The 27,950-nt window shown below is 36.8% G+C and overlaps 1 protein-coding gene and 2 pseudogenes across 10 annotated transcripts in view; 1 reads left to right on the forward strand and 2 right to left on the reverse strand.

Moving 5' to 3' along the window:
- BCL2L13 (BCL2 like 13) overlaps positions 1–27,950 on the reverse strand; it is an 87,162-nt gene that overhangs the window by 24,320 nt on the left and 34,892 nt on the right. For 4 of the 10 annotated variants that reach the window (XM_047865094.1, XM_047865093.1, XM_047865092.1 and 1 more), the window contains 3 exons: positions 23,410–23,566; positions 19,217–19,286; positions 10,966–11,109 (listed from right to left, as the gene is read on the reverse strand). In XM_047865094.1, the coding sequence (XP_047721050.1) occupies positions 10,966–11,109; positions 19,217–19,286; positions 23,410–23,423 (228 nt within the window). In that variant the 5' untranslated portion in view covers positions 23,424–23,566. Of the gene's footprint in view, positions 1–8,522; positions 8,776–10,965; positions 11,110–19,216; positions 19,287–21,212; positions 21,237–23,409; positions 23,567–27,950 lie in introns of those variants that run through there. The other 6 variants (XM_047865098.1, XM_047865096.1, XM_047865100.1 and 3 more) reach the window with 5 other exon arrangements.
- LOC125169612 (elongation factor 1-alpha 1-like) lies at positions 1,083–2,852 on the reverse strand (annotated as a pseudogene).
- LOC125169771 (BCL2/adenovirus E1B 19 kDa protein-interacting protein 3-like) lies at positions 5,218–5,760 on the forward strand (annotated as a pseudogene).

Below are 27,950 nucleotides of genomic sequence, written 5' to 3' on the forward strand. Positions count from 1 at the left end.
CTTCAATTTCTTTCATAAGCTTTCTATAGTTTTGAGTATACAGATTTTTCACCTCTTTGGTAAGGTTTATTCCAAGGGTTTATGAGGGGTTTTGGTGCAACTGTAAATGGGGATCAATTCCTTGATTTCTCTTTCTGTTACTTCATTATTGGTGTATAGAAATGCAACTGATTCCTGTACATTGATTTAATATCCCATGACTTTGCTGAATTTATGTATCATTTCTGGAATTTTTTTGGTGGAGTCTTTTCGGTTTTCCACATAGAACATCATGTCATCTGTGAAGAGTGAAAGTTTGACTTCCTCCTTGCCGGTCTGGATGCCTTTTATTTCTTTTTGTTGTCTGATTGCTGAGGCTAAGACTTCTAACACTATGTTGAATAACAGTGGTGAGAGTGGACATCTCTGTCGTGTTCCTTAGGGAGAAAGCATCCCCACTGAGGATGCTATTAGCTGTAGGTCTTTCATATATGGCCTTTGTGATCTTGAGGTATGTTCCTTTTATCCCTACTTTGTTGAGGGTTTTTATCAAGAAATGATGCTATATTTTGTCAAATACTTTTTATGCATCTATTGAGCAGATCATGTGGTTCTTATCCTTTATTTTATTAATGTTATGTATCACATTGATTGATTGCAGATATCAAACCAGCCCTGCATCCCAGCAACAAATCCCACTTGATTATGGCAAATAATTCTCTTAATGTATTGTTGGATCTGGTTTGCTAGTATCTTGTTGAGAATTTTTGCATCCATGTTCATCAGGGAAATTGGTCTGTAGTTCTCCCTTTTAGTGGGGACAAAGAACTCTTAAATAAGAAAAAAAAATTGGGCCCCTGGGTGGCTCAATCAGTTAAGTGTCTGGCTTTGGCTCAGGTCATGATCTCATGGTTCGTAGGTTTGAGCCCTGCATCAGGCTCTGTGCCTAATTCAGATGTCTGTCTGTCTGTCTCTCTCTCTCTCTCTCTCTCTCTCTCTCTCTCTCTGCTGCTCCTCCATTCACACTCTGTCTCTCTCTCAAAAATAAACATAAAAAAAAAAAAAAACCTGATTTTTTTTTTCTTATTAAACTTTTGTTTTAATGGGTCTCAAAATTCTGCGACAGATTTTTGGTCAAGTTGTTTCCATTAAAAAGTACTGGTTTTAAAAACTAGTAACTTAAAACTGCCACACACACATACAAAACAAATGGCCCACAAAACATTCTTCGTTCCTTCTGAAGGTTTTACGATGCATTTGCTATCATTAACCATTCTTTTACTATTAAACTTAAATGGCCAATTGACACAAACAGTTCTGAGACCGTTCTTCCACCACTGATTGAGACTGGAGTGGCAGAGATAATATTCATTTAGTCTCCTGAGCTTTTTGGGAAGACTTGGTGACTTGCCAGCTCCAGCCACCTTCTTATTCACTGCTTTGATGACACCCACAGCAACCACCTCATATCACGAATAGCAAAATGGCCCAGGGGAGGATAGTCAGAGAAGCTCTCAAGACACACAGGCTTGCCAGGAACCATATCAACGATGATAGCATCACCAGATCTCAAGAACTTGGGACCATCTTCCAGCTTTTTTCCAGAACGACGATCAGTCTTCTCCTTCAGCTCAGTGGACTTGCAGGCAATATGAGCTGTGTGACCATCCACCATAGGTGCATATCAAGTGCTGATCTGGCCTGGATGGTTCAGGATAATCACCTGAGCTGTGAAGCCAGCTGCTTCCATTGGTGCATCATTTTGCTATCACCAGCGACACTGTCACAATGAACATCTTTGACAGATATGTTCTTGACTTTGAAGCCCACATTTTTCCCAGAAAGAGCCTCACTCAAAGCCACTCAAAGCTACATGGTGCATTTCAACAGACTTTCCTTCAGTTGTAACACTGACTGGAGCAAAAGTGACGACCATGCCTGATTTAAGAACACCAGTTTCCACTTGGCCCATAGGGACAGTACCAATACCACCAATTTTGTAGACATCCTGGAGGGGCAAACATAAGGGCTTGTCAGTTAGATGAGTTGGTGGCAGAATACAATCCAGAGCTTCAAGCAGTGTGGTTCCACTGTCATTGCCATCTTTATGGGTGACTTTCCATCCCTTGAACCATGGCATGTTAGCACTTGGCTCCAGCATGTTGTCACCATTCCAACCAGAAACTGGCACAAATGCTACTGTGTTGGGGCTATAGCCAATTTTCTTAATGTAGGTGCTGACTTCCTTAATGATTTCCTCCTATCTCTCCTGGCTGTAGGGTGTCTCAGTGGAACCCATTTTGTTAACACCAACAATAAGTTATTTTACACCCAGTGTATAAGCTAGGTCATGCTCACAGGTCTGCCTATTCTTGGAAATACCAGCTTCAAATTCGCCAACACCAGCAGCAACGATCAGGACAGCAGAGTCAGCCTGAGATGTGCTTATAATCATATTCTTGATAAAGTCTTTGTGTCCTGGGGCATCAATAATGGTCACATAGACTTGCTGGTCTCAAATTTCTACAGGGAGATATCAATGGTGATACCATGTTCATTTTCAGCTTTCAGTTGATCCAAGACCCAGGCATACATGAAGGAGCCCTTTCCCATCTCAGCAGCCTCCTTCTTAAATTTTTCTAAAGTTCTTTTGTCAATCCTGTCACATATATAGATCAGATGACCAGTAGTGGTAGCCTTGCCCAAATCTACGTGTCCAATGATGATGATGTTGATGTGGGTCTTTTCCTTTCCCATTTTGGTTTAGGTTTAGAGGTGGTTTTCACAACACCTGCGTTCTGGCAACAAACCCACTGTGAGAGAAGCCAACCTGAGTTTAAAAATGGGCCAAACATCTTAACAGACACCTCACCAAAGATATACAGATGGCAAATAAGCATATGAATAGATGCTTCACATCATATGTCATCAGGAAAATGCAAATTAAACTAATGAGATATGGGGGTGCCTGGATGGCTCAGTCGGTTAAGCATCCAACTTTAGCTAGGGTCATGATGTCACAGTTTGTGAGTTGGAGCCCTGTGTTAGGCTATGTGCTGACAGCTTGGAGCCTGGAGCCTGGCTCAGATTCTGTCTCCCTCTCTCTCTCTCTGTCTCCCTCAAAAATAAATAAACATTTTTTTAAAAAGTATCAGATTCTTGGTTTTGGCTTAGGTCATGATCTCATGTTTCGTTGAGACTGAGCCCCGCATCAACCCCACACTGGGCGTGAAGCCCTTAAGATTTTCTCTCTCCCTCTGCCCTTCCCCTGTTCATGTATGTTCATTTTCCCTCTCAAAAAAAAAAAAAAAAAAAAAGAAGTTTAAAACTTATGCCCACATAAAAACCTGCACACGGATGTTTGTAGCAGCTTTACTGATAATTGCTAAAACTTGGAAGCAACCGAGATCTCCCTCAGTAGGTGAATGGGTAAATAAACATCCAAAGGAGTGCTAAAAATTCAATGCTAAAATGAGATGAGCTATCAAGCCATAATAAGAAATGGAGGAGGGGCACCTGGGTGGCTCAGTCAGTAAGGCGTCTGACTTCAGCTCAGGTCATGAACTCATGGTTCATGAGTTTGAGCCCTGCATCTGGCTCTGTGCTGACAGCTCAGAGCCTGGAGCTTGCTTTGGATTCTGTGTCTCCTTCTCTTTCTGTTCCTCCCCCACTTGCACTCTGTCTCTCCCTCTCTCTCAAAAATAAATAAAGGCTAAAAAAAATTAAAAAAATAAAAAAAAACACATGGAAGAAACTTAAATGCACTTACTAAGTTAAAGAAGCCAGTCTGAAAAGGCTACATACTGCATGGTCTCAACTGTCTGACATTCTGGAAAAGCAAAATCAAGGAGACAGTAAAAACATCAGTGGTTGCCAGAGGTTAGGTGGGAAGGAGGGTCAAACAAGCGGAACACAGGATTTTTAGAACAGTGAAACTACTCTGTATATAATACTACAAGGGTGGATATGTCATTATACTTAAAATTTTTAAATGTTTATTTTTTTGAGCTGTAAGCACAGAGTCTGACACAGAGCTCAAACTCACAAACCGTGGGATCATGACCTGAGCCGAAGTCAGACGCTTAAATGGCTAAGCCACCCAGGTGCACCAGATATATGTCATATTATAAATTTGTCCAAATTATGGAATATACACCAAGTAAACTGCAATGTAAACTATGGTCTCTGGGTGACAATGATGTTTCCATGGAGGTTCATCAGTTGCAACAAATGTACGACTCTGGTGGGAGATGTTGATAATGGGGAAGGCTATGCATGTGTACAGTCAGATAGTATATGAGAAATCTCTGTAAATTCTGTTCAGTATTTCTGTGAACCTAGAACTGCTCTACAGTCTGTTTAAAAAAATTCAAACCAGTCATATTACTTCTAAACCTCAATAAAGTGTTCTTCTCAATATCAGTACAATGGAAAAATCATCTCAAATATACTGCAAAAACAATCACAAAACATAAATCATAGGAAAAAAAAATTATCTGTAGAACTCTAAATGGCATTCATCCTAGGCATTTCTTTTTATAACTCAGAGAACAAAATATTACTGTCCTCTGCAAATTTATAAGCCCAAAGCCTTCATCTAACATATTATAGCTGCCATCACCTCCTCCTTCCCTGTAGGTTTTCAAAACTAGTTCCACTTTGAGAGCTAGGTAATTTGTTTTACCCTGATGTTGTATTCAAGTGGCTGAAGACAAACACATCACCCATGGAAATCATACTACAGACTTTATATAACTGACATGCAACTTCATGTAGACAATGACCATAATTGTCAATGACCTCTAGAAGAATGACCATTATGGTTTTAAGACCTGTCAATGTAACATTTAACACAAAGTACCTTAAAGGTGATTCATGTTGATACTTTGTATCAGAGGATACATTTTCATCAATTAGCTGAAAAAGCAATCTCTTGGTTTTAAACACACACACAAAAAACAGAGTGCTTAGACCTAACAATGTGAAATATAGATTGGGCATTCAAATTTATAGATTAAAAACACATTTATAAATTTTTTAATATTAACAACTAGTTATTCATATTTTTGCTTTTTCTTTAGCACACACATTTCAGTTGAATAAAATACTCTCTGTAACAAATTATAATAACAAACAATATACACCAATACAACAATATACATCAATATACTACATCATAATAAAACTGAAAATGGAGAAGGGAATGAATAACATCCCCTGTATTTTGTTTCTTCCCTTGTTGTAAAACACCATATAAGTGAGGAAGATTCCTGAGTGGAGCTACCCATGAACAGCAGCAATGGCAATGATAATGGCAACGAGGAAAATGGGGGGCTGGCTCATGTACTTTCCTCATCCTCTATCTACCATGGAGACATGGAGGAGATTCTTTTGAATGCACAATAGGAATTAGGACAGAGCAGTTTAAGAGGAAGTGATTACTGTGACAGCCCTTCCCCATAAGAAGATGAGATTTTTTGTTTGATGTAGAAATGCACAGCAGCAGAGACCACAGCTCTCAGTCAGAAGTAATAAAAGAAAAGAAAGAAGTTGATGCTTTGAAGGAGAGTATAGACTGTATGTCTGACTGATCCTGTAGGCCTGAAACCATTCCCCTGGGGAGTTAGTTCCTCTTCAGGCACTCTCTGTATCTTTTAAGCATGAGGAAAAGAAAAAACAGGAAGAAGAGGGGTATTTTCTCTGCACACTCTCTTCATTCCATCTCTCTTCCTTCCTCATGTTTTGTCTTTGGAGCTAGGCATCTATACTGAAAATAACTGAGCACACCTCTGCTAGAACCTACTGAGGAAAAGAAAAGGCCCCTGAAAAGTGTGAGACCTGTGAAGTAGTGTATTACCATAGTAGTTTACTTGAACTTGAGACCATGACAAGCCTGACCCAACCTACCACCCTATTTTTACATATCCAAGTTCCAGTAACTCTCAAATCCAGTATTTTATTCAAACTCTGTTGAGGCATTTTACTAACCTCATTCCCTCTTTAGCCTATGACACTTTAGAATTTCCTAGCAGTTGGCTGCTGTCTAGCAAGGGCTTCTTTTCCCACAAATGCCACCAATAGATTAAAATTTTGGCAACAATGTTATTGTCTTTTATTACCACCAGACTAAGACCTGCATCATTCATTGTATAAATTTTACTCCTGCAATGTAACTACCACCTATTTCTTAAAACGAAATCAGGTTAGCAAATGATAAGATGCTTTGTTGTTTTATTTTGTTTTGTTTTTCAAGACAAAGGCAAGCTTCTCTAAGTTTGAATTTACAGTTATTAAAAGAGGGGCACCTGGTTGGCTCAGTCAGTAGAGAGTATATGACTCTTAATTTTGGGGTTGTGGGTTCCAGCCCCACATTGAGCCTAGAGCTTAAAAAAAACAAAAACAGGGGTGCCTGCGTGGCTCAGTCGGTTGAGCATCCGACTTCGACTCAGGTCATGATCTCACAGTCTGTGAGTTTGAGCCCCGCATCGGGCTCTGTGCTGACAGCTCAGAGCCCGGAGCCTGTTTCAAATTCTTTGTCTCCCTCTCTCTCTGACCCTCCCCCATTCATGCTCTGTTTCTCTCTGTCTCAAAAATAAATAAACGTTAAAAAAAAAATTAAAAAACAAAACAAAAACAAACAAGACATATACACACAAATATCCAGGGCAATAAAAAAATATTTTAAACCAAAAACTAAGAAGAAATTAAGATATAATAAAATGGAAAGGGAGATACAACTCCATACATTGTAAAGATTAAAAGAAAGGATTTTTTTTTTTTTTTTTTTTTTTTTTTTTTTTTAAAGAAAAGCAGACTGCCACATGCAGCACCTCATTCAAATGTGTCTGGAGTCTTAGAAGCTAGACTACCATATGTTCTCCTACAAATGGAGCTTGAGAGCCTGTTTGGAGGCTCTAGCAGTGGAGTGCGGCCATTCCTACACCCTTGACAAAACGGTGTCTGGGAAGATCATCCTCTTCAACCCAGTGTGCAGCCTCAGGAAATGCACATGGAGCATTGAGGGAGGAAGGGGAGATGGGCCTAGCCAGCTAGATCAGCCAAATCAGCCCTGGTGATCAATAGGGTGACAGATGTTGCAGCCAGATTGCCTTCCCATCCAAAAGAGAGGATATTTTTGAGACATTTAGAAATCTGTACGCTGGGGCACCCGGGTGGCTCAGTCGGTTTAGCATTCGACTCTTGATCTTGGCAGGTCATGATCTCATGGTTTGTGGGATCGAGCCCCATGTTATTAGCACAGAGCCTGCTTGGGATTCCCTCTCCCTCTCTCTTTGCCCCTCCCCTGCCTACATGTACTCACCCTCTCTCTCTCTCTCTCTCTCTCTCATAAACTTAAAAAAAAAAAAAGAAAGAAACTTGAAGGCCAACAGGATATTTGATGAAGAAATCATTTTTAACTTTTTTGATGTGATAATGGTAGTGTAATTAAAAATAAAATCTTAAGTGGGGCATCTGGGTGGCTCACTTAGTTGAGCATCCAACTTTGGCTCAGGTCATGATCTCACAGTCTGTGAGTTCAAGCCCCGTGTCAGGCTCTGTGCTGAAAGCTCAGAGCTTGGAGCCTGCTTTGGATTCTGTGTCTCCCTCTCTCTCTGCCCCTCCCCTGCTCACGCTCTGTCTCTCCCTCTCTCTCAAAAATAAATAAGCATTAAAAAAAAAAAGAAAATAAATTCTTGAAACAAATAAAAATAAAAAAAATAAAAATAAAATATTTATTTTTTAGAGATACATACTGAAAAAAATTTTAATTCCGCTATACTTAAAATACAGTGCTGATTAAAGTGCACAATATAGTGATTCAATTCTATATATTACTCAGTGCTCATGATAAGTATACTCTTAATTTATCCTCCTCACCTATTTCACCCATCCCCCCACCTCCCTACATACTGAAATTTTTATAGATAAAAGTATATGATGCCTAGATTTTGCTCCAAAATAATATTAAGAAGAGACATGACTAGGGTGTGAAAAAAGCATAACTGGCAATGTGTTAATGGCTGTTAGGGCTTAAATGATGGGGGTCATTATACTATCTTATCTATTTTCATACATGTTCAAAATTCTCCAACATAAAATGTTTATTAATTTGTTTATTAATTAATGTTTACTTATCTATTTTGAAGGAGAGAAAGAGAGTGCAAACAGGAGAGGGGCAGAGAGAGAGAAAATCCCAAGCAGGCTCTGTGCTATCAGTGTAGAGCCAGACCTGGGGCTTGATCCAACAAACCACGAGATCATGAAAAGCTGAAATCAAGAGACCTGAGCTGAACTCGAGTCAGATGCTGAACTGACTGAGCCACCAAGACACCCTAAAATGTTTTTTAAAAGTAAGTGGTATAAGACAATTAAGAAATAAAAATCCACTGTATTCTCCTCCAAAAATAATAAATAAATAAATAAATAAATAAATAAATAAATAAAAGGGTATTATGAACAGCTCTATGCCAATAAATCTGAAAATCTAGGGATAATATCCAGAAAAATTATCAAAAGTTGACAGGAAAAACCAGAAAACTTACCCCAAAGAAAACACCAGGTGATTTTGCAGGCATCATAAGGCACAATAAATTAAACCTCATATATACTATTCCAGAGTATAGAAAAAGAGGAAACACTCTTCCCTTCCCAACTGTATATTTTACGAAGCTAGCATATCCTTAGGGGCGCCTATGTGACTCAGTTGAGCTTCCAACTCTTGGTTTTGGCTCAAGTCATTATTAGGATGTCCCTGGAACCACAGTGGAAGGGACAGCCATCTCGCCAGTGCAACCCAACGGAAAGCCTCAAGCGGCGCGCCAGAACGAACTGAAGGTCAACCAATTATCCAGCGCCAGCACAACCCAACGGAAATCCCAAAGCTGTGCGCCAAAACGAATTGGAGGTCAACCAATCACCAAGCGACAGCACAACCTGGCGCGGAAAAAGGCCCACGTGGACCTAAACTGTGAACCGATGCAGCTTAAAAACCCTACCCCACCACACCCGGCAGGACTTCCCTGACTCCTCTCTCTCTCTCTCTCTCTCTCTCTCTCTCTCTCTCTCTCTCTCTCTCTCTGGTCTTCCCCCACTCACATGCACATGCATGCACATATTCTCTCTCTCTCAAAAATAAACATTAAAAAAATTTTTTAACTGAAGACATACAAGAAAATTACAAGCCAACCTCACTCATTTAGACTGATACAACTAAATGGTAAAATAATTAAAAGCACTCATTTTAACATCAGGAAAAAGACAAGGATGAGTTTTAATACCAATTTCATTAATACTGTACTGGAGATTCTGATTAGTGCAATAAGTGTAATAAATAAATTTAAAAGAGACTTGTCAAGGAAAAAAATTATCATCATTCACAGACAGTACGATTTTCAAAGTAGAAGACCGACCCAAAGAAACCTGGAGATAAATAATGAGGATAATCATACAGTTCAACAAATTTGCTGGATATGAAATCAATATGGAAAAGTCAATTTGATAAGGGTACCATAGCTGAGTAAGATATCAACACTAGGGAAAACTGGGTGGAGGATATACAGGAACACTTTACACAGTTTTGTGAATCTAAACTTATTACAAAATAATCTTATTTTAAAAGATTACAAATGATTTTAAAAATTAAGAAGTCTGACAATATTAAGTATTAGAGAAGATGAAGAGCAACAAAAAATTCTTATGTACTGCTGACAGAGTGTACATTGGAAAACCACTTTGGAAAACACTTTGGCATTATCATGTAAACTGAACATGTCTATACTCTTAGACCCAGAAATTCTACTCCCAAGTATATACTCAGAGAAACTCGTATACATATGTATAACAATGTTTATAACAGCAATATTTGTAATAGCAAAAAGGTGAAAATGTCTACTGACAAGATAATAGATAAATAAATTATGTGATATATTTACACAATGGAATACCAAACACCAGCCAATACATTAACCTAGATCATATATTCTCAGTGTGGATGATTTCGAGGGTTAAAACTGGTTTGGCAAGATGGGGGAATCTTAGGTATTACAATCGCTTGTGGCCCTCCAGAAGGCAACAGTACATAAATACACTTAGATCTATGGTATTAAAATTTCATGGGAAAGGAGGGAGATGATTAGGATACAAATGTCTAAAAAAGGATCCATAGGGGACTGAGAAAGAAAAAAATAATTCAGAAACAATGACCTAGGACAGTCTCAAGAATGTAACACTGCGCGAAAAAAAAGCAAGTTTAGAAAAATACATTTAATGTGGTATTATTCACATAAAGTTAAAAATGTACAAAGTAATATATTGTCTAGGTATGTGTGGTATATATAATATACATATATATACATATACATACATATATACATGTATACATTATATATATTATATATACCTCATTATATATATATTATATATACTATACATAATTAACATATTATATATATTATATATATTATAATATATTATATATTTTATATATACCTCATATATACGTATCCTCATTTTATATATATATATATATATATATATATATATATATATATATACACACATGGCTAAGCTATAAAAAAAACAAATTTCAGAATAGAAGCTATCCTTGTAGAAGCATGCTGGAATCTAGGAGGGGCACATGAAAGGATCCAAACATGTTTGCTGTGTTCTTTTCTTCAAATGAGCTGGCAAATACATAGGCGTTCACTTTATTATTCCTCTTAATTATTTATATGTTTTTTGGTAGTACAAAATGTTTCATAATTAGAACTACTTAAAAGAACTATTTAAAAACACCACCTATCACATTACTCTAAGTAAAATATTAATAGCAAAACTGTATTAATAGTCTTGCTTTGCTATCATCACGCAATCAATATTAAATAATATTAAATGATAATATTGATATTAAACCTATGTTGATAAAAACAAGCACCATGAATAGCTTAACCTTTTTTTAAAGATAAGAAAACACACAACAGCTCATACCCAGCCACCTTGTTGAATGATGTACTCTGCAGCATAGTCCTCCAGGTATGTCACACCAAACTGCAGCAATGCACTCAGAGGCTCTTGACCACGTCTTGTCAACTCCAAAAGCATTTGTTGTAGCAAAATCAGAGGCACCAAAATCTTCAATGCAAAGATGAGAGAGTAAAAAACAAACAGAAATTCTTATAATTCATTTTATATGTTGACTACTAGAAAATGATACTTGGATGCATCATTATAGAATCTCACTTTTATCACAATAAAGGAATAAAACATTGACCCCCTACTAGAATGTCTGTGAATACTGCATGTAGATTTTTATACCATAGGGTGGTGGAAATTATCATTATATGAAAATAACTGGGCTCCTGTGAATGTGTGTTTTTGTGAAACATGTACAGGAAATTCACTGAAAGTATTATTTATAATAGCAAAAAACTGAAAACAACCCAACAGGGACTGGTTAAATCAATTTTGGTAAAATATTATATAGTTGTTAAAAAGAATTAGATTATTTACTGCCCAATCACCAAGACTTATTTTCAGTGAGAAAAGTTACAGGAGAGTGTGTATAATAATGGTACATTTGTGTTTAAAGCGCACGCGCGGGCGTACACACACACACACACACACACACACACACATACACACACACACACACTTGCATAATCCTATAGTATCTCTGGAAAAATATATAAAAAACTGGTAATAGTGGCAGTCTAAGAAAAGAAGGAAGTAACTGGTGATAGGGTAGGAAAATAGTTTTCAGTACGTTTCTCTCTGTACTTACTGCATTTTGTACCATGTTCTTTTATTATCTATTTGAAAATAAAAACTTTCAAAATTATCAGCTATTTTATAAAAAGTCATCAAAAATCTAGGGAGGTATTATTATCATTCCAAATAACTTTATTGCTCAATATTTAAAAACCATCAAATTTATAACAGAGTCATGCTAGAGTCCCTTGCCTTCCAAAAACAGCTGCACACTGAAAAGAACGAACCATTTTCAATTAACTATCTGCATGCAATCCCTTTAGTCTAAAACATCAAGAAGGCTCCACATTCCTGGAAAAGGAATGCAAAAGGAAATGAAACCAATTCCAGTTCCTTATTACTGAATTGCCAAGGTAATAACTGAGGATTAACAAAATATTTCTGCAGAAGAGGACAAACAGAAAAGACAATGAGTTTATAGCCTTACTAATATTCTTTGGCTTTCAAGTAAAAGTAGTCCTGAGGGAATCTATTTCAAAGACTGAAAGAAAGAATGCAACAAACACATATCTTCCTTTTTTAATATTGTAAAAGAACTCCAGTCCAAAATATACTTAAAAACCCCTTCTTAACACTAATGGAGGGGTATAGGGCTAATAGGGCTATAAAGAATATATATATTAGGCTTTCTTCACAATTAGAAAACATGTCATACAATTAAAAACAAAAAAAAAAACCCACCCAAAAACCTATTGTTCATCTAGATCCAGTATTTTGTCTTAGCAGAAGCAGTAAGGTACAGCTTGTTGATCAGTCTTAGATCATATCAACTTCAAAGGCCTGCGATGTTCTGTACCTCAAAACATTCTAAATTCCCCTAATAATCTACAAATATGAAATATTTTAAAGTTATTCATATTTAAGCTCTATTATGTCTTAGGGAAATGAGTTGTAAACACTTTATACTTGCTATATAATACTTATTTTTATTTGTTCCAAATTTATCTTTCATATATCAAAAAGTAGATGCCCTAGTTTTACTATGTAATCGTCTAGAGATAAATCTGTAATCCTCTTTCACTACTGTCTTAATTTCAGTCCTTAATCATATTACCTCTCGTTCACTATACTTTTTAGGCTGAAATTTACTAATCTTTTAGTCTGTTCTTCACATGGCCATTCTTCCATTGCTTTAATCATTTAAGTTATTTCTTCCCAGATCTTCTCCAACCCAATTATATCTTTCTTGCAACTCAGTAACCAGAGTGCAGAAATGTTATTTGACAGGACTAACAAATTCTAATTTTAACACTCTTGGTGATACATGCTCTATTTTACCTATTTGACATACTATCTTCAAGGACCTATGTGGGGACTTCCAAGCCCACTATCTTTTATGTATAATTTAGATGGTCTTAATATAGTTAAACTCACTTGCCCTGTAATTTTTGTCATCACACACAAAACTTCATGAGTTATTTCTACAACCAATTCCATCAACTTGGCAACGTACTATCGGCAATACTTATCACCTTATACCCGATAGTTTTTTTTGTGTTCCCCCTCCCACAGTACTAAAGAAAGTGTTTTAAAAAAAACCTGGATCCCCAAGCATCCATACCTAGAAGGTCTCCACTATTCATATCTCTAGGACTCAAAAGCAACCAAATAGTCTTAGTCTTTGAATTCCTCTCTGTAAATCATTTCCTTGCTAAATGATAGTAATCCCCAAAAACATAGAAGTTATTTTTTCCTCTAATAACTTTGGTAAAGAAATGCTAAAGCAATTTTGACCAACAAAAAGGAATACCTCCATTTACTGTCTCCTCATATGTACTACATGGCACCTTCCTCCAATAGGTTAGACTTTGCTAACAACATTATCTTTTTATTAAAGAATATATGAGCTTGCCTGGTGCAGAAATAAAATATACTAGTTTACAGCGTCAAGGGTCTCTTCCAGGAGAATAGATATTTGTGATTATAAAATACATATTTTGATCCATCAATCTACTATTCAGTAACCATGCTATAACTTAACAATTCTAATAAATGTCATATCCCACAAATTTTATCTGTATCTAATCAATTGATTAGGTTTGAATGTTTGTCCTATCTACCTCAAAATAAAATTTGAGACTACCAGGCATTATGTATCACACAGTGTAATGCAACAGGAAATAGGGAACATGACCAATGAAGTATTCTTGCCAAAAAGATTAAACCTAAATATGATTAGGCTTCTAGATCTACCTACCAAGGGAAAGGAAATATAGATACAGAAGAATGTTAAGTGACATCTCAATGATGTCAATAAAATCCAGAAAGTAGGAAATTTAAGAGAAATAACTTGTAAGTAAAGAAAAACACAAGAGAGAGGATAAGCCTACATATTAAAAGACACTTAAGTCACATGTTACATGATCACATTTATATGAAATATCCAGAATAGGCAAATTTAAAAAGACAGTAATGTTGCCAGGGGCTGAGAGGAACAGGAAATGGAGAGTGACTACTACTAAGTACTGGGTTTCTTTACGGAAAGATAAAAACGTTCCAGAATCAGATGGTAGAAATGACTGTACAGCTCTGTGAATGTACTAAAAAACCCACTGAACTATATACTTTAAAATGGTAAATTTTATGGTATGAATTATATCCTAATTTTTTTTTTTTAAAGTAAAGACAAGAGAATTATCAACCAAATGCAATGCATGGGCCTTGTTTGGATCCCAATTCAAACAAATCATCTTAGAAAAATACCTTTAAGAGACAAGTGGAAAATTTTGAATACTGAATAGATTATGTGATGACAGAATTACTGTTCATATTTTGAGGTAAAATAGTGGTATTATCAGTTGGTTAAAAAAAGGGATAGATCATCCTTAAAATACATATTAACATATTTTTGAAAAAAATGATATTTAGGAGAGGCATCTAGGAGGCTCAGTCAGTTAAGCATCTGACTCTTGATTTAGGCTCAGGTCATGATCTCATGTGAGATCAAGCCCCGTGCCAGGCTCTGCACTGACAGCACAGAGCCTGTTTGAGATTCTCTTTCTCCCTCTCTCTTTTCCCCACCCCTGCTCATGCACCCATATGCTCTCTCCTTCTCTCTCAAAATAAATAAATAAAAACTTTAAAAAAATATTTTTAAAAAATGATTTATAGGGTCTACTTCAAAGTAATCTGCAGGGAGAGTGAGAAGAGTACGGGGGAAATAGATGAAACAAGACCAGCCATATGTTGATACTTATTGAAGCTGAGTGATTTTGCGTATGCTTGAAATTTTAATAATAAAGATTTTAAATATTAGTGATTAAATATGCCACTAAAAATTAACCAAGGCAAATATATTTATTTTTATTTTTGCTATTATTTTTCTAAAGTTTATTACACTATGAACAGTACGTACTAACACTATAGCTGGTTCTCTTTTTACAGTTACAATGTTTATTCTATTTTATTATTATTATTTTTTAAAGATTCTTTTTTAAGGTTTATTTATTTAATTTTTTTGAGAGAACGCGTGTGTGAGCAGGGGATGGGCAGAGAGAGAGGAGACACAGAATCTGAAGCAGGCTCCAAGCTCTGAGCTGTCAGCACAGAGCCCAATGTGGGGCTCAAACTCACGAACTGTGAGATCATGACCTGAGCTGAAGTTGGATGCGTAACTGACTGAGTCACCCAAGTGCCCCTAAATATTTTGTTTTTAAGTAATCTCTACACCCAATGTGGGACCCCTGAGGTCAAGAGTCGCACGCTCTACCAACTGAGCCAGCTAGGTGCCCTACAATGTTTAGTTTAACAAAAAGGATATAAGGAGAGTGAGAAAAATAGAAGGCAGTAAGATAAGATGTAAAGTGTGGTGTATCTCTGGATGCCATTTACACTCAAAGTCAAAAAATACAGTGATTATGAATGTGCCATAACCAGTTATGGAATTTTACAAGTAACATAATTATAGTTAGCAGTCCAATGGCACACGCACTTGAGCATAAATGTATTTCTGGCAGAGTCTATACCCCCAAGAAAAGGCAAAGCTAAGCATTTCAAGGCTTTTTCTCTTTGATGGTTGTGTTCTTTTTTCCTCAGAAGCAGATAAGTACATAGGGAAAAAACAATAGCCATGTAGGGGTGGTGGAGATAAATAAAAGAACGTATAATTTGGAGATAATTACTACATATTATTTAATATTTTGGCACATATTTCAATTATTTTTCTAGGCATACACATACCTACATTTTTTTTAAGTTTATTTATTTATTTTGAGAGAGATAGAGACAGCGCAAGTCAGAGAGGGGCGGAGAGGGGCAGAGAGAAGAGACCGAGAATCCCAAGCAGGCCTGGCACTGTCAGCGCTGAGGAACCCAACTGTGAGATCATGGCCTGAGCCAAAACCAAAGGTCGGATGCTTAAATGACTGAGCCACCTAGGCGCCCCATACATACCTACATTTATATATGTACTTTCTTTTCCTAAAGAATCATACTATTACACCACTGAATTTCCAAAGTATACCAATTTTTCCTTTACTATGCTTCAAATAAATAGAAAAAATAGTTATAATATTGATCTTCAACTTTGCCATTCATGCTTGTATGCACATTAGGCTAGGTATTCCGTTTGAAAGCATGAGCGTATCTAGGCCTTTGAATGGCATATGCCATTTCTGGGAAATGTATCTGTAGGCTAAGCATTGCTTTCTACAAATAAGTACCCCCTTGGTTTAAAAAGAAGAAATGCATATTGAAGTCGTTTCACGATTTGATTTGTTTGCCATTATAGGAAGCAAGCTGGTGCTAAGTATTTTTAAATGATTAAGTAAGCAAGCTTAACAGTAAATCTTCCTTCAGGAATGTGTATTAAAATTTTGGAATGGGTGAAAGACTTGGTAGGGGGAAAAAGTGGGTATGACTAAATGGATCTTTATTGCCCTATGATCTATCCTTTCTTTGAAAGTTTCTGAAGAAAAAGTGGAAAGATCATTTTGTTGCATTCCTCCATTCTTGTTTTTAAAAGAACAAGTCTCAAGTCCTATACATGGCTTGTATTGAATTTTCACATTTGAATTAAAGACTGTTAAACATGAAAAAAAAATAAACTATTAATACAGGTTTGTGACCAACATTTTTCCTCTTCTTTTGATATAAAGAGTATTCTACCAAGATGCTTTTAGAATCCCTGTACAGATAAACTGATATTCAGTTTACCCCTAATGTGGCATGCTCTGTGGACATTTTACTCTCTTCTCTCTGATGGGTGTTTCATTTGAGCTGTCTTTACCTACCAGACAGCCATATTCTTTTCAGCCCTAGAGGACTTAATAGGAGAGTAATAATGGATTCAGCAGAGCAAGTAATACTCTAACTGGCATGCCTCATTTACATGAGGTATTCAAGCCACAGCCATGGCCTTTGGTCCAGATAAGAGACTAAAATGAAGCACAGAATGGAAAAATCAGATGGGTGAAGACAAAATAATGAAGTCTGGGGTCTACTCAGATTTTTTTTTTAGGATAACCACAGGATCAAGGGGAGGAGAACATACAAGAATTGATTAACAGTCACTAGTCAAGAGTGACAGAAAGATAACATAAAATAGGGGAAGAAGGCTACTAATATTAGGTAACTAAATATGTGTTATTTGATATACTAAGAAATATATCATAACTAAGCTCATTTTTATTTATATAACAAACAAATCTATTTCAAACATCCAAATAAGAGTGTTTTTTTATTCCAAGAAAGGAAATAAAACAAACTTCTTAAATAAGTTATTTGTAGTTAAATAACATAGTAGAACCCCATCCATAATAGTGACTATTTGAGAACAAGTTCTTAGGTGTTAAATGTAATGTTAATAGTCACTGTTTACTGAGTGCTTATTATGGTGTCAGGCAATGTGCTAAATAAGCATTTAACTATATTATGTCATTTAAATATAGTAAAATTTATAAGTTGTTATTAGGTCCATTTTATGTATATGAAAATTCAGATTTAGAGGGGTACCTGGCTGGCTCAGTTGGAAGAGCAAGCAACTCTTGATCTCAGGGTTGTAAGTTTCAGCCCCATGTTGGGTATAAAGATTACTTAAATAAATAACAATTAAAAAAAAGCAAGAAAATTAAGATTTAGAGAGCTTAATGGACTGTCCAAAGATATGCATCTAGTCTGTGGCAAAGCTGATATTTGAAACAAGTCCAGTTACAAAGACTATGTTTCTAAAGCCTGTATTATAAGGTGAATAAAAATAATACTCATCAATTAGGTAGTAAGGTCACATGATTGGACTCATACTATTAACAATTCTGAGTAGAGGGGCAGGGGTGGGGGGATGGGTTAAATAGGTGATGGGGAGGGGCACCTGGGTGGCTCAGCTAGTTAAGTATCCAACTTCAGCTCAGGTCATGATCGTGTGGTTCATGAGTTCGAGCCCCACGTTGGGCTCTGTGCATGGAGTCTGGAGCCTGCTTTGAGTTCTGTGTCTCCCTCTCTCTCTGCCCCTCCCCCACTCATGCTCTGTCTCTCTCTCTCTCTCTCTCTCAAAAATAAACATTAAAAAAAATTTTTTTAAATAGGTGATGGAGATTAAGGAGTGCAACTGTTGTGATGATATACGGAATATATATGGATATATGGAATTGTTGTCTGAAATAAAAACTTAAATTCAGAGTAGACGTGCCTATTTATAAAAGTAATTCTACTGAATTTTCTTATTCCTTGCACAATATCACTAAGGGCCACACTTCTTCCTGAGCTGAGCCTTCCTATATTGCATCCCCTGAGACTTTCTGCCTTTTCAAGGTGATAAATAGATAATACACTCTGAGATTATGGATAAGCAGTATGGTACAGTGGAAAAAACACTAAAGCTGGGATCAGAAGATCTGAGATCTCAGCTCTAGTGCTGGTTCCAATATTTCCTAACCAAGGGGTCCTGGACAATTCATTTAACTTTTTTCTCTGATTACTCACCTGATCTAACTAAATAAAAAAATAACAAAACAAAAGGTAATAAAGTCCATTCTGCTCTCTGCAGAAGATGGTTGTAACGATCCAATGAGACGTGACATGAGATACCTTGTAAACATAAATGGTATTACTCATTTAAGAGAACCAGAGGAATAAAAAAACAAAAGAGAGAAACAGAAAGAGAGAAAGAGAAAACCAGAAGAAGTGGTCTCCCATGTGAAGCTCTTATTCTTTTCTACTGCAAGACATACACACAGGGTAACAAATAACCACCTGGAGATAAATGTCATATACAATATAGAAAAATGAAGAAATGATGGAAAATTGAGAACAGATAGGAAGAGCAGCACACTATGGGACACATATTTTTGGGCCAACCAAAAACTTGTAGCATTAACCAAAAAACCACTTTAATCAAAAACATCCACTTATACAATTGGATTTATGCATTAAATAACGAGCTCTAACAGTTTTCACTTCTATGACGTTAGCAATTTCTCCTGCACTTTATCAACACACTAAAATTTTGTAAGAGAAAAGATAATTTGGTTAATACCTTATTCCAGCCGCTGGCATGAACTGTGGTCTCCAGTGTATATTCCCGATATGCCTGATATGTCACTGGCCTGTAGAGATTTTTTTTTAAAAGTCTGGGTCACAAAGAAGGAAAATTCTAAATTTCCAGATGAATAAATATACAATCACTATTCTGCTGTTGAACTTTTTGCTAAGGTACCCAAGAATATATTCCACATATTGTTTTGTATGAGATGTGGCTTTTAACATTTGGTATGCATTTCTCTTCAATCACTCCCTATAGGCTGAGAGGTACGCTACCAGCTTGGGAAAGCAGTTAACAACACAGCAAGATAAACAATCACACTTTTAAAATAATTGAAACTTATCCAACAGGATTTCCATGTTGCAGATAAACAAACACTTAGGTTATTAAAATAAGATCAAATAGTAACAAAATGATCTCATTAATAAAATTAAAAGCACAAATTTAACTTTTTTAAAAGGCAAAAAATTTAAAACACTTAAAAATTAAAGACACATGTCACTGAAAGACTTCTCCAATTGAGGATATAAGGAGTTGGAATAAACTAGGGCAGTAAATGGAGCTCTATTTTTAACTTGGAGTCTTATGACATAAAATCCTGGAGGGCAGAGATAAGCCTTTCTGATTATTTCCATGTAAGTTCTAGTCATACCAAAATCTCAAATCACTGAAGGATGACAACACTAATTTATTGAGGGTTTTAGGCACTATGTGTAAGACATGGTTGGTTTCATGTACAAATTAACAACAACAAAAAATACTTGGTACCAAGTAGCATATGAAAGCATCAATAGCTTGAATAAAATTTACCTCCCCAACTTTAGTGGGCAAAGTATTAACATATATGTAAAAAAAGGAGAGGAATCTTGCTTTTTATAGGATTTTGAAATCCATTCCAAAGGCATTTCTACTCTGAATCTGGTCTGTGATCTCTTCAGCCTAAGAATATTTAATATTGATGATAGCTACCACTTATTGGTAGCCTACTGTTCAGTTTTATATTTTTATATGTTTATATTTTATATTACCTATTATCATTTTACACATTAGGAAATTGAAGCTCAGAAAAGCAAAGAGACTATCCCCAATCCACACAGCTGGCAAGCAGCAATGTAGGAATTCACACCCAGCTAGCTCTGGGTCCAAAGGCCACACTATTCATATTTTAATTAGGATTGTGACACATGACACAATAATGTCTAGACACTACATACAGCTAATGACCATTTGAAATGTGGCTAGTGACTGGGGCACCTGGGTGGCTCAGTTGGTTAAGTGTCTGACTTCAGCTCAGGTCATGATCTCACGGTTTGTGGTTTCGAGTCCCACATAGGGCTCTGTGCTGACAGCTCAGAGCCTGGAGCCTGCTTTGGGTTCTGTGTCTCCCTCTCTCTCTCTCTGCCCCTCCCCCACTTGTGCTCTGTCTCTCTCTGTCTCTCAAAAATAAATAAATGTAAAAAAAAATTTTTTTTAATTTGAAATGTGGCTACTGATGTATTGAAAATGCAATATGCACACTAGATTTCTAAGACTTAGTAAGGAAAAAAGAATGTAAAATAGCTCATTAATATTTTATATTGAGTACATGTTAAAACTAATATTTTGAATATATTGGGTTAAATAAAATATATTAAAAATCTCAATTTTTAATATGGTTGCTAGAAAACTTTAAATTACATATATGTGATTTGCATTGTATCTATTGTACAGTGCTGGTCTACATACCTCAGAAAATAGTTCTGATGACACAGGTATCATTCTTTTATACAGGTCAATATCAAATTAATACTACAGTGATGCTGCAAGGAGGTAAGATGCATGGGTGACCTCTTTAATAAGATGTTATGTACTACCTTCCTGATATTACATTACCATTAAAGTAAGCTTAGAATTTTTTAGAAGCCCTACACTAAATACCAGGTAGTTATAAAACTTGAACTTGATACTTGAACTTGATAGTTATAAAACTTGAACTTGATAGTCTACCTACCTATATTCTCCCTGAAGCTTTACTTGTGTATATCAGTCCCTTCACTTCCTTTCCTGAGCTGTTTGAGGCTGCTGTGGGTCACAGTAGTCCTTATTGGTAGTTTGTCTATCAGGCTAGAGTACTTTAGCATCCTTCAGAATGAAACATGATTTGAATCATTATATGTACACACATATATGCACATAAAAGATCCAGCAGATTAAAATATTCAAAGAAAATTTAATACATAGAAAAGCAAGTAGCTGAAAAATCAGCCCTATCTGATGAGCTATTTGAACAGAGCAAAGAAGAAAAAGGGGCAGGAGGAAACCTTTTCAAAATGCAGGTGCTTGACTCTACGAAGCATTCTGGATTAACTTCCTACTTGAACAGAACTGTTTGGAGTAGGTGGTATTTTCCACCTTAAATATTATTCTCACCAACCTGTTTAATACTTCTAGTCCATCATCAATTAGCTATTTTTAAGGTATTAGTAACAGAGCTTAACAACTTTCAAGAGTAGATTACTGAAAAAAATTTATTCATAAAGAAGCCAGACTCTGATTGGTACCAGAGGTACCGATTTAAAAAATAATTATGTCAAGGGCGCCTGGCTGGTTCAATCAGTGGAACGTGTAACTCTTTATCTCAGGGTTGTGAGTTAGAGCCCCACATTGGGTGTAGAGATTACTTAAAAATAAAATCTTAAAACAAACAAATAAATAATTATTTTAGTATTCAGGGTTTGGGCGAAAAAAATCACCAAGTATTCACCTAAATGTGTATTTTAAAATATAATCTACTTTGCAGTGAGAAGATATCAGTATTTCCTCTAGATTATGAAAAGGATGCCAAAAAAAAAAATACTTTACCTATATAACACTGTTCTTCAGAGTGTTTATAATATCCCAGTAAAGTTGAAATTAATAGGTGGGGAAATTTAGACGTAGAAAGAAATGGTTTTCTTAAAGCCACTAATAGTTTATATCCAAGCTAGAAATACAATGTTTTCCCTTCTACTACTCAGTTATTTTACTCCACATCCCAATAGCTTCTAAAAATTGTTTTGTTTTTGGCAAAACAGTAGGTTTCTTCAAATCTTACATTAACCCTTGATATATAAAATACATGAAAAGATAGCTATTCTGATTTAAGAAGCAGGAGAAGGCCTAACAAGTTCCACCCACTCACCCCATCCCTTACCTTCTCAGGGCCCCTAAAGGCTCCACAGAACACTCTAAAAGCTACTGCTGTCCATCCAAATTTCCTATCTATTTTCTGACACCCATAATCTTCTCTTCACATTTATATAAAATTAAGAAAATCCAAAGATGATTTTCATTTCAGTGTCCTACACATAATTTGGATTTTTACATTTGCTCATGTCACCAGAATATGCAGAAACAAACTGAATTTTCCTTAAATGCAAAGTGCTTCCTTCTAATAAACAGTAACACACAAAGTTTGCCTACGTGAAAATAAGGAATTACCTTATAACAGTAATTTAGAATCTGAATTTTGACCCTTTTAGTGAAGAAACCAGTCTTCATCCTGTTTTAGATATCATTCTTCACTAAAACAAATTTTTTCTAATTCATACCAATTCCTTAATGATTCTCAGCAAGAATTAGAGGAAAAGAAATTTTGAGATTTACAATAAATGACTTGGTTCTATTTTAATATACTTTCACTAGGAGCTTCTTGCCTTTAGCTTTAATGATCAAAACCATAGTAGAGAAGTTCCCACAATAAAAACGTGGCAGTAGTTCCATGGACAAGCCCAAAGTTTAGCCACATTTGGGATACCTAAAATACTGATATGATGCTAACCCCATATTACAATGCATAAAGCCCTAACCCTTACATTTCTGTTGGCCTCTAGACAGAATGGTAGTAAAAAGTGGTCAGGACAAGTGAAATAGCTTATATTTATATTTACAAAGCAGTTAAAGCATTTGTTGAAACCTGACAGGTCAACAAGGAAACACAAATGATCAATCAACTGTTCCATGCTGGAACAGTTAAATTACCACTTTGATGTAAAAGTTGTCACTCAAAACACAGAGATGCTTTAGGAAAGCAAAAGAAAGAAAAAGTGAAGAAAAGTAGAAGAAGGGACACTGTTCATCTAAAACAAAGCCTTAACCAATCCAGTGCTGCCTGAGAGATCCAGAGACTACTTAGAGAACCACCTTCCCCCTCAGCAAGGGTAACTCACTGGCTGAGGAGCATCTGCAATGCCTTTTGTAGAGGCTCTTTCAGTTCCTGCGATACTTTTTCTCCAAGATGAGCCAAGCAGTCTTCCACTGAGCTTTCTGGGTTAGCAGGGCTGAACACGGGAGAAGTATGACGGTCAAAGCCTGTGCTGGTAAAGGCTGAAGACAGGGTAAAAGAAAAATCAATTTTAATACATAATATCAAAAGTTGTGCTACAGGGGGGGTACCTGGGTGGCTCAGTCAGTTAAACATCCAACTCTTGATCTCAGCTCAGGTCATGATCTCACAGTTCGTAACATCAAGCCCTGAGTCAGGCTCTGCGCTGACAGCACGGAGCCTGCTTGGGATTTTCTCTCTCCCTCTCTCCCCCTTCTCTGCTTGCTTGCTCGCTTGCTCATGCTCTCTCTCTCAAGATAAATAAACATTTAAAAAAAATTTTAAAGGAAAGATTTTTATGGAAAATCTTAGTTTTAGGAGGAAAAAAAGACTAAACTGACATGCTAAAATACACAAGCCAATTTAGTATGTTACTACATACCAATTTCAAGTAAGAATGATAAATGAAAGGCAACTCCTAGCTCTATCAACCCACTTTGTATTTTTTTTTTTTTAATGTTTCTTTATTTTTGAGAGACAGAGGGAGACAGAGCATGAGTGGGGAAGGGGCAGAGAGAGAGAGAGAGAGAGGGAGACACAGAAACCGAAGGAGGCTCCAGGCTCTGAGCTATGAGCATAGAGCCTGATGTGGGGCTCAAACTCACAAGCTGTGAGATCATGACCTGAGCTGAAGTCAGATGCTTACCCGACTGAGCCACCCAGGTGCCCCTCACCTTATATGTTGTTTTTAAGATTTTGTTTTTACCTTTATAAATGTGGCACCTATTTTTTTTTTAAGTTTATTTATTTTGAGAGAGGGCACATGGGGATGGGGGTGGTGGGCAAAGAGAGAAGGAAAGAGAGAATCTCAAGCCCCTGGTGTGGGGCTCCAGAGGCCAATGTGGGGCTCCAACTCACAAACCATGACATCATGACCTGAGCTGAAAAGTCAGTCACCCAGCCAACTGAACTACCCAGGCGCCCCAAAATGTGGCACTTCTTAAATCAGACTCTAATCAGCTTACTTACAGGATGAGTCAATTACTTTCATCCCTTTTTTAATTTTTTATTATTATTTTTAATGTTTATTTATTTTTGAGAGAGAGCAAGAGCACAAGGGAGGTAGAGAGAGAGTGGGGGAGACAGAGGATCCAAAGCAGGCTCTGCACTGACAGGAGAGAGCCCAATCTGGGGCTCAAACTCATGAACCATGAGATCATGCCTTGAGCTGAAATCGAAAGCTTAACCTACTGTACTACCTGGTGCTCCTCATTCCTTTTTTTCAAAGTTTTTTATTTTAATTCCAGTAGAGTTAACATACAGAGTCATATTAGTTTCAGGTATACAATACAGTGATTCAACAATTCTAGAACTTTCATTCCCTTTTGGGTTTTTTTTGTTTTTTTTTTTCTTGAGAGAAAGAGACAGCACGTGCACGCGAGCAAGAGAGGGGCAGAGGAAGAGAGAAAAAGAGAGAGAGAATCTTAAGCAGGCTCCGCTGAACCACCAGGCGGCCTTCATTTCAACTTCATTTAACTTCAGTTCAAGTTAAAATGAACTTTCAAACTCAATATTCCTGCATGTGGATAAATTTTAAAACTATGCAAGTGATACAAGTACACGAGTTGCACATAAAAGAAGCAATCACAGCTTCTCTCTCCTCAGCTCAAACTACTAGCTTCTCATCGGTTTCCATGTTATACTGCCATACTCTAATAACTAGAGAAAGAACAAGCAGAATTATTGTTGCTCCAAGGTACAAATGGGATACAGAGCAGAAAATCCCAGGAAAGCAAGCAGCTAGCACCCATTCCCAAAAGTTACTAATAACCTCCATAATGTATTCATTGCATTAATCTAAGGCTTGCACCCAGAAGGCGGCAAATTTTACTAAACTACATACTTCTTTATAAAGTACTTGCCTTCATGGAAGATGTAAATGGCTGCAAAGTTCCCAATAATTCTGGTGTGTGAGCAAACTGAGAGCATCCATTTTAATAACTGGTCTAGGATAGTATGGGGCTTCGGTAAGTGAATGCATGTAACTTTGTTGTTTTCTTCCTTTCTGCCTTCTGCCTATTTTACCATGCATAAGCACTTGTTACCAGAAGTGGACAAAGGCTTAACATTGTTTTGGAACTTTAACCATTCAAAAATGTTGGTAAAGGAAAATAAAAAGACTAAAATTAAGTTTCTGGAATATTTGGGGGTGCCTGAGTGGCTCAGTTGGTTAAGCGTCTATCTTTTTGGCTTAGGTCCTGGTCTTGTGGCTCCTGGATTCAAGCTCCGTATCGGGCTGTGCTGACAGCACTGGGCCTGCTTGGGATTCTCTCTCTCCTCTCTCTCCTTTCTCCTCTCTTCACTCCTACCCTGCTTGTGCTCTTTCTCTCTCAAAATAAATAAACTTTAAAAATTAAAAAAAAAAGTTTCTGGAATATTTGAATTTCTATTCATATTCTTTCTCTAACAGAGAACTAGTTCATAAATTTATCTTTCAACTAACAGGGAACCAATTTATAAACATGATTTATAATAATTTTTCTTGTTAAAAATTACTGGGCAATATACATCCACATAAAAACTTGTCCAAGAATACTCACAGCAGCATTATACATAATATATAAAAGTAGAAACAACCTAAATGTCCATCAACTGATGAATGGATAAACAAAATGTGGTATATTCACACACTGTAAAATGGAATGAAGTACTGTTACATGCTACCACATGGATAGGCCTTGAAAACACTATGCTAAGTGAAAGAAGCCAGCCACAAAAGACTACATAGTGGGGGCGCCTGGGTGGCGCAGTCGGTTAAGCGTCCGACTTCAGCCAGGTCACGATCTCGCGGTCCTTGAGTTCGAGCCCCGCGTCGGGCTCTGGGCTGATGGCTCAGAGCCTGGAGCCTGTTTCCGATTCTGTGTCTCCCTCTCTCTCTGCCCCCCCTCCCCCGTTCATGCTCTGTCTCTCTCTGTCCCAAAAATAAATAAACATTGAAAAAAAATTTAAAAAAAAAAAAGACTACATAGTGTATGATTCCATTTATGTGTATATCCATAATAGGCAAACAAATATAGAGACAGAAAGCAAATCAGTGCTTGCCATGGGCAGGGATGAGGGCAAGGACTGGTGAGAGCAGAAATGGGAAGTGACCATTAATAGGTACAGTGTTTCTTTTTGAGATGTGAAAAATGTTCTATTTTGATTGTGGTAATGATTATATAATTCTATGAATATATTAAAACCCACTGAACTGTACATTTTTTTAAGAGTAAAAAAAATAATTTTCTTTAATGTTTATTTTTGAAGGAGAGAGAGACAGAGAGCAAGCAGGTGAGGGGCAGAGAGAGCGGGAGACACAGAATCAGAAGCAGGCTCCAAGCTCCACGCTGTCAGCACTGAGCCCAACATGGGGCTTGAACTCACAAACCGTGAGATCGTGACCTGAGCCGAAGTCAGACACTCAACAAACTGAGCCACCCAGGTGTCCCCATCTTATTTTATTTTTTAAAGATTTTATTTTTAAGTAATCTTTATATCTGACATGGGGTTCGAACTCACAACTCCAAGATCAAGAATCGCACACTCCACCGACTGAGCCAGCCAGGCACTCCTGAACTGTACATTTTACATGGGTACATTTAAATATACCCATACCAAAAGTACTGCCTACAAGCTATTATCATGCAGTAAAAGGAAAAGAAGGTCTTAGTCTGTGGTACAGAATGGAGACAGAGGGGAAGAGCTCTGAAAGAGAAAATTGGACCAGATCTTTACAATTTACTAATTTTAACATTTAAATATATGGGTAAACTTAATATAAAACTGTACCAAAAAATCATTGGGCAAGATGCTCAATGCAATTAATTATGGAAAGCAAATTAAGAAAAAACCCAAATGTTCCCTCAATTATAAGGAAATGATTAGCTAAATATTTATTCAATGTATGGAATTTCATGCAGTTAGTAGAATAACTGGTTTTTTAAGTATTTTATTTTATTATTATTATTTTTTCAATGTTTTTATTTATTTTTGAGACAGAGAGAGACAGAGCATGAGCAAGGGAGGGGCAGAAAGAGAGGGAGACACAGAATCCGAAGCAGGCTTCAGGCTCTGAGCTGTCAGCACAGAGCCTGACGCGGGGCTCGAACTCACAGACTGTGAGATCATGACCTGAGCTAAAGTCAGATGCTCAACTGACTGAGCCACCCAGGCGCCCCTATTTTTTTTTTTTTAAGTAAGCTCTACACCCAACATGGGGCTTGAACTCACAACCCTGAGATCAAGAGTCAAATGCTCTAGGGGCACCTGGGTGGTTCAGTTGGTTAAGCGTCCAACTTTGGCCCAGGTCATGATCTCATGGTTCGTGAGTTCAAGCCCCGCATTGGGCCCTTGCTGACAGCTCAAACCTGGAGCCTGCTTCAGATTCTGTGTCTCCCTCTCTCT

This window comes from Prionailurus viverrinus, chromosome B4 (genome assembly GCF_022837055.1).
Source record: "Prionailurus viverrinus isolate Anna chromosome B4, UM_Priviv_1.0, whole genome shotgun sequence".
Lineage (NCBI taxonomy): Eukaryota > Metazoa > Chordata > Mammalia > Carnivora > Felidae > Prionailurus > Prionailurus viverrinus.